General features: G+C 58.2%; 1 protein-coding gene and 1 long non-coding RNA gene across 3 annotated transcripts in view; one reads left to right on the top strand and one right to left on the bottom strand.

The window, feature by feature from the left end:
- Positions 1-746, bottom strand: LOC148216084 (uncharacterized). Its single transcript, XR_015795936.1, has 2 exons — positions 645-746; positions 1-429 (listed from the first exon to the last, which is right to left on the bottom strand). It is a non-coding gene; the product is annotated as an uncharacterized LOC148216084 (long non-coding RNA).
- Positions 377-15,065, top strand: part of MARK4 (microtubule affinity regulating kinase 4) — a 27,887-nt gene continuing 13,198 nt past the window's right edge. For both annotated transcript variants that reach the window (XM_088139656.1, XM_088139657.1), the window contains exons 1-4: positions 377-1,791; positions 10,656-10,922; positions 11,855-11,908; positions 14,406-14,454. In XM_088139656.1, coding sequence (XP_087995782.1) covers positions 769-1,791; positions 10,656-10,922; positions 11,855-11,908; positions 14,406-14,454 — 1,393 coding nt within the window. In that variant the 5' untranslated portion in view covers positions 377-768. The remainder of the gene's footprint in view (positions 1,792-10,655; positions 10,923-11,854; positions 11,909-14,405; positions 14,455-15,065) is intronic.

Raw genomic sequence — 15,065 nt, forward strand, 5'->3', positions numbered from 1 at the left:
TGCGAACGACGTTTTAATTCAGTATACTACATTTATCCCATCCGTCCTCCGAACAACGTGGCGGGGAGACTGGCCCTTGAACCCTTGAATGGCCACGCTGCCCACTGCGGAAAGGTGAAACCGGGCAATTCTGTTGCTCCCCTTGGCTGCCACCCGGCCTGATAAGAGAACAAACTGGCAGCCGCTCCTCTGCCCGCAAAAAGGGCTTCCTTCCTCGGCCGCAGCCCCTCCTGCTCGCCCCCGGGCCCTGCGCATCCACTCTTCTGGCCGGCTGCCCTGGACTCTGGCTGTGCCCGTGCGGGGAGAAGGGTGGTCTCAGTGCTTTGTGGAAGGGGGCACGACAGGGTCTCGGCCTGACACCGGCCCGGGGCCTCTGTAACTCCAGGGAGCAGCCTGTTCAGCATCCGTTCCCATCCGACTCCGAACTGCCTGGAGAAAAGGAAAAGCTTTTCTCTTTCCTCAGCGGAGCACCTTCTCAGATGCACGTGTCCTCCAACGGCCTGGGAGAAGGCCCCCCGCCCCCCGGCCCAGGATTCGTGGGTCTTCCATGAAGACCCCTGGCAGGCTTTGCATCCGGATCAGTGTCTCTGCCTACGAAGCCTTCCCAGAATAAAGGACGGGAAGCTTCCCCTGGCTTTGGCTACCTGGGTTTTCTTCCAGGGCTCTGTGCGCGCTCCGAAAGATCCTTTCAGGTTGCTGCCAGTATTTCGGGGCCAGAAACCGGCTTGACTTCGGGAATAGCAATCGGATTACTCAAGCTGGCGTTTTATGCTCCTTTTCCCTCCGCGGCGGCGCTCCCTTCCTGCAGCCGGAGCCGCCGCCGGGCCCTCTTTGCTCAGTAACGTCCTCGGTGCGGATGCCCACCTCCTCCGGCCCCTCCCCGCTTCTGCCGGGGCGTGGAGGAAGGGGAAGAGCTCTCCGCCGGTTCCGCGGTGCGCCTCTTGTACGGGCGGCGGCGGCGGCGCCTTTAAGCAGCTGGGGGCGCTTCCTGCGCTGCCGTTTGTCGTCCACCCCGGCCCGGCCTCCTCCTCGCCGCCCTTCTCCTTCCCCCTTTCTCCCCTCCTCCCTCCCGCGACGCTCGCCTCAGCCGCCCGGGAGGAATCGCTTCTTCGACCCCCTCGATCCGAAGCTGGCGCCTCCCCCCATGGATCCGGCTCCCCCAGGCAGCAGCCTCAGCTGAACCGCACCCCGCCTGGCCAAGACAGCGGGGGGTGTTTTCAGGCGGCTGCCGCGGGCGACGGGAGGGGGCTTCCCGGGGCTCGGATTGCGTCCGCATCCCTCCTCCTCCTCCTCCTCCCCCCCCAGCGCGGGGACGCAGCCATATGGGGGGTGGCAGGAAGCGCCGCTACCCTTTCCTGCCTGCGGGGAGAGTGCGGCGGCCGGGCCGGGCACCGAGGCAGCAGTGAAAGCGAGCGAGAGGCGGCGGCCGAGAGCGGAGCCCGACCCCCGTGGCCTTCCTTCGCGGGCGCAACTGCCCACTGCCCCCCGCCCGCTTCGCGCCCGCCCCCTCCCCATGGCCTCCCTGGCGGAATAGGCGCCGCTCGAGCTGCGTCTCGGCGCAGAGGGCGCCCCCCCGCCGGCTCCAGCCGACTCCCCTTCAGCCAGCTGCCCCCTCCCTCCGCGACTCGCCCTCCCGAGCGCGCCGGGGCGCATGAGTGTCCGCTCGGGGGGAGGCAAGCGGCCGTCGTCGCCCCCGCCGCATCCGGGCTTGGGCCGCGGGAGCAGGAGCCGCGGGAGAAGATGTCTTTGCGCATCGCGCTGGCGGCAGGCAACGAACGCAATTCCGAGCCGGTGAGTCTTCCCGCGGCGGCGACACCTCTTGTTTACCGGGCTCGACGAAGGCCGGGCGAGGATCGGAGCGGGTGCTTTGGGGACACTGGAGTTGGCGGCGGCTCTTCCCTGCGCTTCCGCCGCCGGCTTGGCTCCCACGCTGCGGGATGATAGCGAAGGCAGGCTCGGCGCCTGGCCCCTCGGCGATCGGCGCCGGGATCTCGGGCGGGGCGAGCTCTTCCTCCCGGGGTCCCCGGGCGGAGCGGAACGTGAGCTGGGCCAAGTCTCCCGCGGGACCCGAGCCTCGGGGCGAAGGTCACCCCGCTGGTGCCGCCCACCGGCGCCCCTTGGGTTGTCGAGCGCCCGGCCGAGGCAGGCACGAGAGGCGGGGGCCCGGGGGCCCTGGCGGCCCGGCGCCAAGCCAGAGCGTTGGGCCTTCGCCGGGGGCGGCAGGTGGGCTGGCCTCGGAAGGTCAGCGAGGGGCTCGAGCGGCAGAGCCCCGCGCATACCGGGGAGGAGAGGGCTGCGCGGAGTCCTGCAGCCTCCGGGCAGTGACTCTGCTGCTTTTTCCGCGCGGCGTTCGGCCTCGCCTGCTCCAGCTGGGAGGAAGGGGCGCAGCAGGGCGGAAGGCAAGCGATCAAAGGGGGCTCCTTTCCGTGGGGCCGGGAAGTGGGCCTTAGGCTGGGAGACGAAGACAGCGGCCCCAGCGCCCTCCGCATCCCAAGGCTCGCCCCTCCGGCTAAGGCGGGCAGTGGCCTGTAGGCCAGACTGGCCAGGAAAGGGGGGGTCCTGCAGGCCGAACCCCCGGAACTCTCTGCACCCCCCCCCATGGCTGCTAGTTGCCCCACCAGACACTCCAGGTGATGCTGGCTGGCCTGGCCTCCCACCCCCCGCGGGGCGGATATCCTGGATGCAGACGTGCTTGCTCCTTATGTGGTGTTACCATGGTCTCTGCCAGACTGTTGGCAAAGGAGAGAAATAAGGGGCACCTTTAGCTACCCCCCTCTCCATATCATTTAGTTTGAAGCATGTGTGTGCGCGCTCACTGGGCCCCATGGGGCTTATTCCTGGAGAAGCTGTCACAGGACTCCATTTTCTGGGCAGATTTTGGCTTACTGGGTGTCCTTAGATAAGTTGGCTGATTCCCGGTGTGTTTTTAACCCAGAAGTGTTCTACCTCACAGGTTGTTGCGAGAAGGCATTAGAAGCAGCTGTGTCCTTGGCCAGACAAAATCACCGGTGCAGACTTTGAGTGTAGTCTGAACGGGTGACTTGTACGTTATGCGTGGGTAAACCTAGAAGTCTCCCTCTCCCACCGGGTTGAGCAACTTCTGTCTGTGGGCTGCATCTGGATTTGCATCTCCTGTCAAGGGCTGTCAAAGTGGGTGCAACTGTCAGCAAAGGTTTCAGCAGTTTTAAGGGGGAAAGGGGGTGTCTTAAGTATCAGCTACGTTCTAGGCACTCATTTTGCCCCTTAAAGCCTCCCGGATGCAAAAAGGCCCCATGTCCTGGGCCCCAGTGATTCTCAGGGCCACAAAAAGATGCCGAAGCGCATACTTTCCACACTCTTGATTGACATGCTAGCAATATCAGCAGGATATTCTGAAACTGTGTGGGATTCCAGTTGCAGTGGGTGGGTGTATTTATGTCTGTGCGACAGAGGATGTCACCTCCTCTTCAGATCTTCATTTTGAAATCCCAGCTTCCTGTTGCATCTCCTTCCATGTGCTTGTGGACTGTGCTCGCCCGCCCGGGAGGGGGCGGCTTCCAGCCTCAGTGCCCCCAGGGGTGGTGCTCGCTTGCCCCCGGGCCCGCTGCTGCTGTCTGCCAGGCACTTTTCTGGCTGAGGCCCCACCTTCTCTGCTGCTGTCAACCACGTCGCCAATTGCCAAGGCTTCCTGAAGAGTGCCGCACCGCTGTGTTGCCATGGCAGCGAGGTCCTTGCCATGGCAGCCAGCTAGGCATCGCCCCTAGCACCTGCGTTCAGGGCCAGATGCTGTCCAATGACCAGGGTGCCTCTGAGCATGTGCTGTGAGCTTCTTCAGCCTGCCAGTGAGTCATGCAGCCTGTTCCTACCTGCCTCAGTCTGAGAGTTCCCGGGTGTGGCTACAAAGCAGCTTCAGCCCCAGCAGCTCACTTGGATCGAGGAGGACTGTATGTACAATTGACAGAGTGAGTGAGACGGTGCCAAACCAGAAGTTCAGGAACAGCCTGGCATGGTGGTGCCTCCAAACAGGGCTGGGCAGCTACAACTCCCAGTAGCCCCAGCCAGTGAGGCCAGTGACAAGTGGCTGCAGGCCCCCTCCCTGCTCTGAAAGGTAGAGACTTCTTTCTGCAAGACTCGAGGAGAAGCTGCCCGTTGCCCGTCCTCCCGGGCAAGAGCTCCAGAGGAGCTGAGGGAGACCCAGCACTCCTTGCTGTGAATGTTGCCAGGGGCTCACTGAGCTTCTACAGGGCACCTGGAGCATTGTCTGAAGGCGGCGTGGAGGGGAAGCTGCTGCCTGTTGCCCCACATTGCCCACTTGAGAAGAGCTGCAGCCCCAGGACCCCTGAGATTTCAGCCATGCCAGGTTGGCAGAGGCTGAGGGGCACCGGGTGCCTGTCCAGCTTCTGTGTCCTTGAGATCCAGAGCTCTCTGCCCGGTATGGAAAAGAACAAGTCCCGGCGTTGTAGGTTGCCTCGCCCTTAGCCCCTGGATCTCGAGGAGTCTGGGCGGAGAACATCTCCCCAAGATTTGGATACAGCTGCCGCTGGTGGTCCCAGGCTGCTACTTGCATTCTAGGATGACTCTCCTGGCCTGCTTCGCACGGTTGTTGTAAACAGCCTTTAGATGCCCTGGGAGTCGTACACACTCGGCCTTTGGGCCTGAAGACAGAGGGCGGGGATGCACACCTGTGCATGCGTCCCCTGCCGAAAGGCAGCCTGGGTGTGGCTGGCCTCCCACCCTGAGTGGGATGGTCACCCAGAGTGGAGCAGCTCTGCCGCCATTCCGGTTTCCGCTGAAGGAGCAGCAGCTGCTGGCTGGCTGGCTTTGCGGCTCTGAGGATGAGGGGGCAGGGCAGGGCAGGGCAGGGCCGCTTCCTGGATCGCCTCGGCTCTCCTCCTCTGTTGTGGTGGTGATCTTTCTGGATTAAAAGCGAGTAACATTTTGGGCTCCCGGGGAGCAAACCACCTGCTCATTTGATGGATGCGGCCCCTGAGCAAAGGTGTCGTCCTGAGCCCCACCTGGGCACTTCGGGGGGGCCTCCCCCCGTCCTCGGGATTTGCACTACCTCTCTGCCTGGAGAAGTGTCTGCGGCTGCCTGTGAGTAAGTGAGGGGAGCCCCGCGCTTGCTGATCTGTTCACGGGGCCAGTGTTTCCTTCTGAGCTCTGTGCAGCCTCTCATGGAGGCCGAGGTCCGGCTGGAAATGGGGAGGCCTCGGCTTGCACACAGAGCCCCGCTTGGGTCCGGAGGGAGAGTCCCAATGCTCTCTGTTGACCGGGTCCTGGGGTTGAGGTTGGCACCTACGGGGTCATAGCCAACCCTCCTTTGCGAAACCAGGGAGGCTGTTGGCCCACCCTGCAGGGTCCTGTGGCGCCTCTCAGAAGGAGATGGGAACGAATGCCGGCTTGCTGAACAACCGTCCTCTGTATCTCATAATAAAATGAGCAGCAGCAATAAATTATCGGGAAATGAGCATATATTAAGGAAAGCTGTATGTGAAAAATGGACAGATTTTCAGCAGTTTAAAGATAGTAATCAAAATGGGAAAGTTAGCAAGCAAAAGCTGTATAAAAATACACGGAATAAATAGTCCCAGCTTATTTATTATTAATTCGTTGGATTTCCATCCTGGCTTTCCTCCCAAGAGCTCCAGGTGGTTTACATACCTACAAAAACCCTGTGAGGTAGGCCAGGAGAGCACATCGGGGGGTCACCCAGTGAGTTTCCATGGCCAAGGGTGGTCTTGAGCCCGGGTGGCACTCCACCTCTTTGGCACGATGCCGCACTGCCACGCAGCCTCATCTCAAGTGGCCCCCTGAACGGTTCCACTGCAGCTGGATAAGTCTTCGGCTTCCTTTCCCCCATGTGCGTTGAGGGGCCAGGACTCTGGAGAAGGCCCTCTGTTCTGATTTGGAGAGGGCCAAATTCTTCGGGGGCTGGGGGTGCCAGGGCAGCTGTGACCAGCGGGCTGGAGGCCCCATTGGCTCTGCTCCAGTCATGTCCAAGCAGTTCATTTCTGGCCTGGTTAGCAGGACAGAAAGATGGAACTCACATCGAAATTCTTTGAGTCATTGTTGGTTTTATTGCAGCCTAAACTGGGCTATGTTCCTAGGATCCTGGTTTCATAATATGCCGAAGTTTGCAGCTTGCCTCGAGCACTGGAAAGGTGGTTTCCAAAGGAAGCCAGCATTTTGCACACCATGGGCATACATAAAGGTCTCATCCTGGAGCGAGGATCTACGCACCGGGCGCACACCGCCACTCTGCCATTTCTTTGAAGCCCACAGTGCTATTTTCTAGTGCATTATTGATGAGCATTGAGGAGGGGGGTGGCACTGAAGCCCTCTCTCCCGCCCTTGCCCTGCACACTCACTGGAGGACAGGCGGCTTTCCTTGGCATCCCACAATGCACTGAGGCATTCCTGCACAGCCTCCCGTGGAAACCCAGTGCGCCTTCCAGAAAGGCCAGCTCTGGCGGCCCGCATGTTTCCAGCCCCGCTTCCCCCGGCCGCCCACTCCCGGCTGCAGGGCAGGAAAGCCCTCCTTGCATGCTGTCTCTGGAGCAGCCAGCATGAGCACAAGCTGCCCTCTTGCTCCTCCATCCCCTGCCACCTCTCTGGGTGAGGAGGTGAGCCAGTTTGTGCCGTTTGCCTCCCGCCCCCACCCTGAGACCCCTCCGCTTCCTTCCTTGCCAAGCCATCTGCGCAGGGGGGTGCTCTCCGTTGTCCTCCCAGAGAGCCTCCCTTTCAGCCATGGGGCCAGAAAGGGTGTGTGTGTGCAAGGTGGATGGGCGAGGCAGCAGCTTCTCTCTTGAGGTGGCCTGGTGGGCAAGAGACTCTGATCCCAGGATGCGCCTGCTGGGGGGGGATCACTTTCGGGGTCTCGGCAGAACAGCCGGGATCAGGACCCAACTGTCGTCAGGCAGGTGGTTCTGCCCGAAGGGTGTGTGATGAAGACAGGCAAGAGTTCGGGATCCCTCTGCAATATTGCTTGACCCCCCTGCTTGTCCTGGTGGGAGGGTGAATCAATCAGGGCTGTCCATTCAGGAATTGTTTTTTCCACTCTCTACCTCTCTCCTGGTGAAGCAAGGATTTGAGGTCACACTGGGTGGGAATTCTGGGAACTGTAGTCCTAAGACATCTGGAGGCATCTGGGTGGGGTCAGCTGCTCTTGTCAGCCCAGATGGTTGGCTTTGCAACTGTGCCATGACACAGGAGTTCATAGACTTCCGAGTGGGAAGGGGCCCTTGAAGCCACCTAGCCCTCCCTGCTCAGTGCCGGAATCCAGAGGGGAGAGTCTCTGACCCATGGCTATCTGGAGAAGGCGTCCAGCAAAGGGCAGCCCTCTGGGTCAGCGGGTCCACCGTCAAACCACTCTCACCATGAGGCGCGTTGTCCTACTGTTCGGCCGGAATCTGCCTTATACCCTTTTAGCAACTTAAGCCCCTTATTCCATGTCCCGCACGCTGGAAGGGGGAAAATGGCCTGGGTTCCTTCTCTGTGCCCCCCTCCAGGTGCCTCCTTCCCTCAGGCAGCCATCCCGGGGCTGAGTTTCGCATCCTGAGATGATTCTTGGCGCCCTTCTCTGGCCTGGCTTGGTTTCTCTGAATTTTTTTGTTGCAGGACTTGAGGCAGGTCTGAGCGAAGCAGCGTGAAGGGGCACAGTGCCTTCCTGGGATTCGGCAAACGTGCCTCTCTTGGGGCACCCGAAATGGCACGGGCCTTGTGCGCAGCCCCTTCTCACAGCTGCCTCATATTCAGGTTGCAACAGAATATTCTTCTAATACCTTTACCAAGCCAGGTATATCCCATCCTGCACCTGTGCCTTTCATTGCCCTTTCTTAAACAAGAGTTCTTTCTTTAGCCCATTTCTTTAACCTGTCAATATCCTTTTGAAATGTATTTGTATCTTCTGGGGTATTAGCTATCCTGCCAGATTTTGCATCATCTGTAAAGGTTAAATATGTTCCCTCCATAAATAAGGAAGAGGAAAGGATTCAGGATTGATATTTGCAGCACCCCACTTGATGCCTTTACCCACATTCATTGCAACGGGCATCGTCTGCAGTATTCCCAAAGGTGGGGAAGGTCAGCTGCCCTCCCATGGGGGGCTATGGGAAGAGTGCGTGTTCTTGCTCTGCTTGTACGGCTGCAGTTGTGCTGGGTTAGGAAAGGAAGGCCCTGGGTCCAAGAGAATGTTTCATGCTGGGATTGTGGGACTTGTGGTCCTTACGCATCTGGAGGGCAGCTGGAGGGAGAAGTCTGGCTCAGCCTCCCTTAGAAAAAGAGCCGGAGGGAGTGCGTGTGTTTTGCCCCCTAAGAAGGTGGAGAAACTTAGAATAAAGGTCCGGTCTGTAAGAGGCCAAAGCAGGGATTCAGGACTCTTGAACAGATAAGATTTACTTTCTGGTGGGAATATCAGAGCAGACTTTAGGTGTAACATCTTACCCCCAAACAAGTAGCCGTGTTATCAGTGGTTCCCCCTCCAACCCCGAGCCCAAAACACAGTGTGCAGTAAGTCACAAAAGGACGTTTGTTCTAACTGGAAACAAGTAACGAGATCCTTATAACCAGCTCTTTCCGGGTGTCTCTGCTGCAGGGAGAGCAGCCGGTGGAGTTTTCCTCCAAGCCCCTCCCTGGCCCCCAGCGTAAAACAAGGCCGCTTCCCAGGGGTTCTTCCTGGGCCCCTAGGAGGTCACCTGGTGGGCAGGCTGACTCTTGGGGGCACCCGTTGGGAATCCTGCAGGGCCAAAAAGAGACCAATAGTGCAGAGCATATGCAGGGTCCCCCCGTAAGTAGCACTAGCTGTAGCAGCAGCCAAATGTGCCCCCAGAAACATGCAGCAGCACACCTGTCTTAGTGGCTTGTAAAGCCAAGCCGGGGTGGTAGATGGCCAAACAGAGCCGTCTGCAGAGCCGTGGAGAAGGCCCTGTTCAGCCTTCGGCCTTTCCGTTCTCAGCCTGGCAAATGCCTCACATCCTGAGGGTGTCTGCCAGCCGGAACTGTGGCACTGGGCTGCATGGCCAAGGGCACAGTGTGGCGTCGGTGGGAAGTTGCAACTGGGCTCTTTTAGCTGGAGAGACTTTGGCAAAGCCCGAGGATTGTCTGGGCTCAGTCCCTGCTAAGTGCTGCTCTCTTGGAAACGGCCTGAATTTAAAGGCAAGCGGGCTGCCCCCCATCCCGGCCCTCTCCGCCCTGGCCCCAATATGGCCAGGATGCCCAGTGCCCAGCCCTTGTCTGGGCCCAGGCAAATGCAGGGAGCTGTGCCCAGGACAGTGAGAGCAATCAGCATCCAGGAGGCACCAGCTGATCGCGTGGAGTGGGGGGCTGTGTGGCAGAGCCCTTGGTTGTGGTCAGACTCAGAGGGTGGGTTCGCACTACCCCTAAACCCAGGTCAGTTGAAGAACCAACAGCTGCCTAACCTTGGAGGGTCTTCTTAGGGGATTGTGTGAATCTACTTCATTTGGTTAGCTTATGGTTCAGTATGTTGTGCAAATCCAGGAAGTGGGCTAGTTCAGTATCCAAGCTCAGCGTGTTGTGTGAACGAGCCCTGAGGGGATGAGGGGATTGAGAATGTTCCCCAACTCATCACTTTTTCGAGGTATTGGACTACAGTTCCATCATCCACTGCAGCCAACGCTGCCCAGAGGACTTTGGGGGAAAAGGGTTGCCTTCTTAGCTGAGAACGTGAGCAGCTCAGGCTCGCCGGGAGAAGCCAACGGATTGGCCCGGACATAGCACAGTGTGTAATGCAGTTCCTTACAGCCGCTCTGCTGGAACGTTGTTCGGTTGGCAATGGTGTGTAGCATTGTGTGGGCCTACCTGTTGTGGTTTGCAAACCTCCAAGGGCGACCCAGCCGGTGTCTTGGCTCTGCAGTCTTTGAGGCCAGGGAGGTCCCAGGGAAGAAGAGAAATGGCCACGCTGGATTTTGCGGTTGCCTCTGAAGTGCCCGGCTCCTGCAGGACGGCCCTGGACCCAACCTGGGCCCAGCCTCGCTTGGAAGGGAGGGTCTGCCTGGGCCCCTCCTGTGAGGGGCTGCTGCTGGGGGCTTCCCCATCCAGGAGCGGCTTCCTTCCAGGTGGGTTTCATGCCCACCCACCTTTTCTGACGGGCAACTGGGGGAAGCAGAATTGGTGCCTCCAAAGGCCTGGGTTCAAAAGTGGCTTCTGGAAACTCACACTTCAGCAAAGTGAAATTTGCTGGCAGTGGGATGGGGATCCCTTGCTAGGTGTTGGGGGCTCCTGCCTCCCACAGAAAACAACTGTGTTATAAAAGAGGGACCCCAGAGCTGAACAAAAGTGGTTTCTGAGAGCAGCGGTTGTGGGATGAAGAAGAGGAGGCTGTCAGGGAGGCATTTGGGAGCTGGGACAGATCCGGTACCTTTCTCTCAAGGAACTGAGCCTAACTAGGAGCAGGTGGACTGGACAGAATGTAAAAAAAGGGAGTTGGATTCCCTGGCTTTTAAAGAGATAGTTGGGATGTGGGTGTTCTGGATGGGGCACAACTGAAGAGGACACATTGGCGAAGGTTCTGCAGGGGAAGAAGCGTTGCCCAAGAAAATGGGGCTGTCCACAAGCGGAACTTGTGCCCCCCCCCAATTCGAGCACTGGATGGCCTGATTCTGCTTTGGTGTGGTGCCAGGCCCCTTCCTCTCTTCAGTGGCCCTTCTTTTGCCCTGTAGCACCAGCGCTGCCCTGTGGTGACCCTCGAGCCGGCCCCCCTGCCGGTGACACCGCCGCTGTCCCCACAGCCCTCTACCCTGGCCAGCAGCCGCTCCGAAAAGGGCTCGTCATGGTCCAGCCGCTCCCTGGGCGCCCGGTGCCGCAACTCCGTTGCCTCCTGTCCAGACGAACAGCCCCACATTGGCAACTACCGTCTTCTTAAGACCATCGGCAAGGGCAACTTCGCCAAGGTCAAGCTGGCCCGGCACATCCTCACGGGCAGGGAGGTGAGTGGGGCGGAGGGGGTGCCTGGGGAGCAGTGGGGCTTTGAGGACAGCACGTGGGGTCGCAGATTGCCTCTCCCAGCACAGCCGAACCGGCCGGCAAAGATGCAGAGCAGAGGACGGAAGGGGGACCGGCCGGCCCCTTGTCACTGCGCAGGTGAGGCGTGGAATCAGCTGCTCTTGGGTGGAGACGCCCTCGGTGGGGAGGGTGGGCTTCTTCCCATGGAGTCATTGCCCCAGACCTTGTGCCCCCCTGCTAGTGGCTTCCTGCCAGGCATCTGGTTGGAGGTGCTCTTGGTGCATCTGGGATTCGGGAGCTTCCCACAGTGCCTCGCAAAAAGTGGGCCTGGTGGAGCCCCTCCTGAGGCTTTGACCCTGCTGCCTGCAGGCCGAGATATGTCAGACTGTGACTCCCATCATCCCTTCAGCTGGCAGGGGAATATGGGAGTTGTAATCTGACACATTCAGAGGGAAAGGTTAGGGCTTGTTAATTACTTTACTTGCATGCTGCCACTCCTGAAGGCTCTGTGCCGCTAACAAAGCAAAGAAAATCACCAAGCCTGTCCCTCTAAAAAAGAAAAATCCATAAAATAAGCACCATATCAACAATTCTGCAGAGGGAAAATGTGCAAGAAGCGCTTCTGCACAAATCAAAATCAAATCACTCGCTGCTCTCCCAGGCCCCGAGGGTCCCCTGGGGGGCGTTCCAGAGCACAGGAGGGGAAGGGGGAGGCTCCCCGTAGACCCAGAGGGGCAACCAGTCCAGGAGGGGAAGAGCCTTGGCCTGGGGTGCCTGTGAGCCTCCCGCCCTGAGCTGGCTGAGGTGGGGCTGTAGGTGGCCCGCAGCCCCCTCCCGCCCCTCCCCATGGAGCCAGGAGGGGCCGGCCCAGCCGGTCCGGGAGCCCTGCTGACTCTCTGTGTTGTCTTTGCTCAAGGTGGCCATAAAAATAATTGACAAGACCCAGCTGAATCCGACAAGTCTTCAGAAGGTGAGCGGGTCGGGGGGCTTCAGAGCCCAGCCCCGAGGGACGTGGGGTGCGCGGAGGGAGTAACGCCGCGGCCGGTGCCCTGATCTGCTCAGGACGGTCCCTGGTCGGCCCCACGAAGAGACGCAGCCCCCCCACAGGCCCAAGCGGCCCCCTCCCTGCCTGGCAGGCAGGGCGCCGCTTCTGAGCCACGGACTCGGGCCCCAGCCCGGGCGAGGCAGGCCGAGGGTCCCTGCCAAACCTCCCTTGGCTCCTTGCCTTTCTGGCCGGCCGGGGAGAGGGGAGACATTGCCCCCTTCGCCCCCCTCCCTAATTAGTGCTCAGAGTCCAAGCTGGTCGCCGTGGAAACGCGTCTCCTGCCAGCATCTTGCGGGGGAGGGGGAGGGGTGGGCCCGCTAATTAGCGGCTGGATTCTCCAGGACAAATGAGCTTCAGGGGAGGGGGGCGAATTGGAAAGGCTGGCTGCCCCCCTCCACAGCCACCATTGGTTCAGCCCCCTCCCCTTTGGGTACCCTAGCATTCCTTCATGGGGAGGGGGCCGCCTCGTGGGCAAGACCCACGGGTGTTAGCGACAGCACTGAAGGGAATCTGGGAGCTGACTTGTGGGGCAGGAGAGTGTCCTTCAGCTGCACGGGGTCCACCCCCCACTGGATCCTCCAGCAACTGTTTTCAGTAAGAATGAGTGAAATTAAGAGAAGGAACTAAGAGAAGGAAGGATCAAGCAGACATTCAAACATGCTGTTTCTGCAGTGTTGTTATTCATGGTCAACTCTTGAAAAGGGTTATTATTAATCATGGTTAATCAGTTAAAGGCCATTCAGCCCCCAACCCAGCCCCAGCCAATTTAAAGCAGAGAACTCAGCAATCTGCTGTCTGCAGATCAAGCCTAAGGGCCGTCCCCAAAGCTGTGTGATATAGACAGGGCAAAGAGCTCCAGCAAGTGAGCCAAACTGCACACAATAAGCGCAGAGGAAATGCTGCCTGGGATCAGCAGGCAGGGAGGGCTTAATGGGACCCAGAATCCTTAATGGGATGCCTGACCGGGCGGCACTTCTGCCAGATCATGGCAAATCCCCAGAGTTGGATTTTTTTTTAAAGTATTCCTATCATTTTACTTGCTAACGTACATAGAAAAAGAAGGGAAAAAAGATCTAAAGAGAGGCCTCTAAAATGCATCACAATGCACATAATAAAATACAATCGCTTCAGAAAATGTCTCTCTTCCTGAACAGCAGATTAAACCTTGGCCACACGGAGTGACGTGGATCCACCTTTCCTCCGCAGCTATAAAGGGCCATTTCAAGGGCTGAAGGAGAACCCGTTCCTTCGGTTCAGGACCTTACGCCTGGGGTTGCCGTTTCCTCCCAGCCCCACATTTTTATCCTTTTGCTGCATTTCAAGCCTGATGCAGTTCCTCGTAGTTTGTCGGATCCCAAACTTTTGGGGCATGACATGGCCTCACCTTCCCACCTTCCGGCCTCAGATCTCTTCAAAGCACCGCATGGTATCAGTAAGCAGGCAGCTATGACACCAAGAGGCAGCCAAATATGCATCTCAAAACTCCTTCAGATGTATTACATCCCCAGCATAAAAATCTGACCGGCATGTTCATTTTTGAACATCTGCTGCAGCCTCCAATCAACATTAAAAAAATTGTTGAGGAATTAATCTCCTTTTATGGTCGTAAAGCAGCTCCCTGAAGACCAGGGTTTGAAGGGCTGCCACAAGAACTGGGGGCCAGCAGCAGCATATTCTGCCCAAGCCCTGGTTTAAAGTCGGCTTCAGGAGAGATTCACTGAAACCCGGGCTGGTCTTGAACATGTGAAGTGAGCCTCTGGGTGTCCGGCAGCCATTGCTGGCTGGCAGAGCACATCTCCCTCCCAGAATAAGGCTGGGGGGAGCTTCCACGTTGACCCCAAGCCTCCGTCCAGCCTCACTGCTTTTCCTTCCTAAGAGGAGTGGATGGGGGGGACAGGTAGGAGCAGAGGTATTACCCACCTAAATTATTCACCCTCACATTTATCTCTTAAAATGATGTTTTTCAGCCTTGACAACTTTAAAACATGTGGACTTCAACTCTCAGAAGTCCCCAGCCAGCCATGTTCGCTGGGGAATTCTGGGAGTTGAAGTCCACAGACCTTAAAGTCGCCAAGGTTGAGAAATGCTGTCCTAAAGGATTGCTTTTATGCTGACATGTTCCTACGATTTTGCAACCCCCTTTGGGAGAGTTTACTGTGAAAGGGGGGACAGAAATGCTTGTAAGAAATAATACAATCAAGATTTATTGATAGCAGAAGAAGTTGCTAAATGTAGGGAAATCCCAGTTTCCTTTTGCCAGCAAAGCTGGAGAAGCATTTCCTTTCTGCAGAGGTGTCCACATGTTGGGGGAACTTAAAACATGCAGGCATTTGGTGGCTGCTGGGCGGGGGTTGGAGAGAAAAGTTTATGCTGCAGCCTTTGGGGAGGGGGTTAGCTAACTCCTGTCTGGGGCTTTTTGCAGCTCTTCAGAGAGGTGAGGATCATGAAGGGATTGAACCACCCCAACATCGGTAAGAAGCAGAAGGCTGGGAGCCGCAGTGGGATGTCCCCAACTCCCCCCACCCCACCCGAGCAAGCCTTGCTCTTCCGCAGCTGAGGGGGGTAGGCGATGCTGGGGGCAAAGTGGGGCCTCTGTACCGAGCATCTTCTGATTCAGCCTGCTGGAGAGAAGATGGGGGGCTCCGGGGACATCAGGCTGGCAAAAGCTGCCTAGATAGAGAGTCCCCCCTAGCAAATGAACAGAATCTGGGAGGGGGCAGACATTTTGGGAATGGGGGTGCCGTGGGGATGCCCACGCAGGCCTTTGCTCTCTTCCGAGAAGGAAAGGCTGCAGAACAGCCCGTGCTTCATCTGCGTACCCTCACTCTGGTGCAGATGGCCGTTTGCCTTCGTGTGGCACAGGATTTTAATCCTCCTGGTTTTACCCAGAGCACCATTTCTCACTTGTGTTTACCCCAAACATGGAGATGGTGACAGCATTGAAACAACCACATAAAAATAAAATATCCCACCCTTAAAAAGAAACCTGTGAGATTCGCAGTGGTGACGGTTGGGGCAGCCGTAACGAAGCTGCCCAGGTAGAAAAGCCTTTGTGGAAGAGGGTGACTTTGCTTCTGTGCCT

Source organism: Python bivittatus, unplaced genomic scaffold (genome assembly GCF_059951505.1).
Source record: "Python bivittatus isolate LINGU-HERP-01145 unplaced genomic scaffold, Pbiv_v1 ctg000310_np1212, whole genome shotgun sequence".
Lineage (NCBI taxonomy): Eukaryota > Metazoa > Chordata > Lepidosauria > Squamata > Pythonidae > Python > Python bivittatus.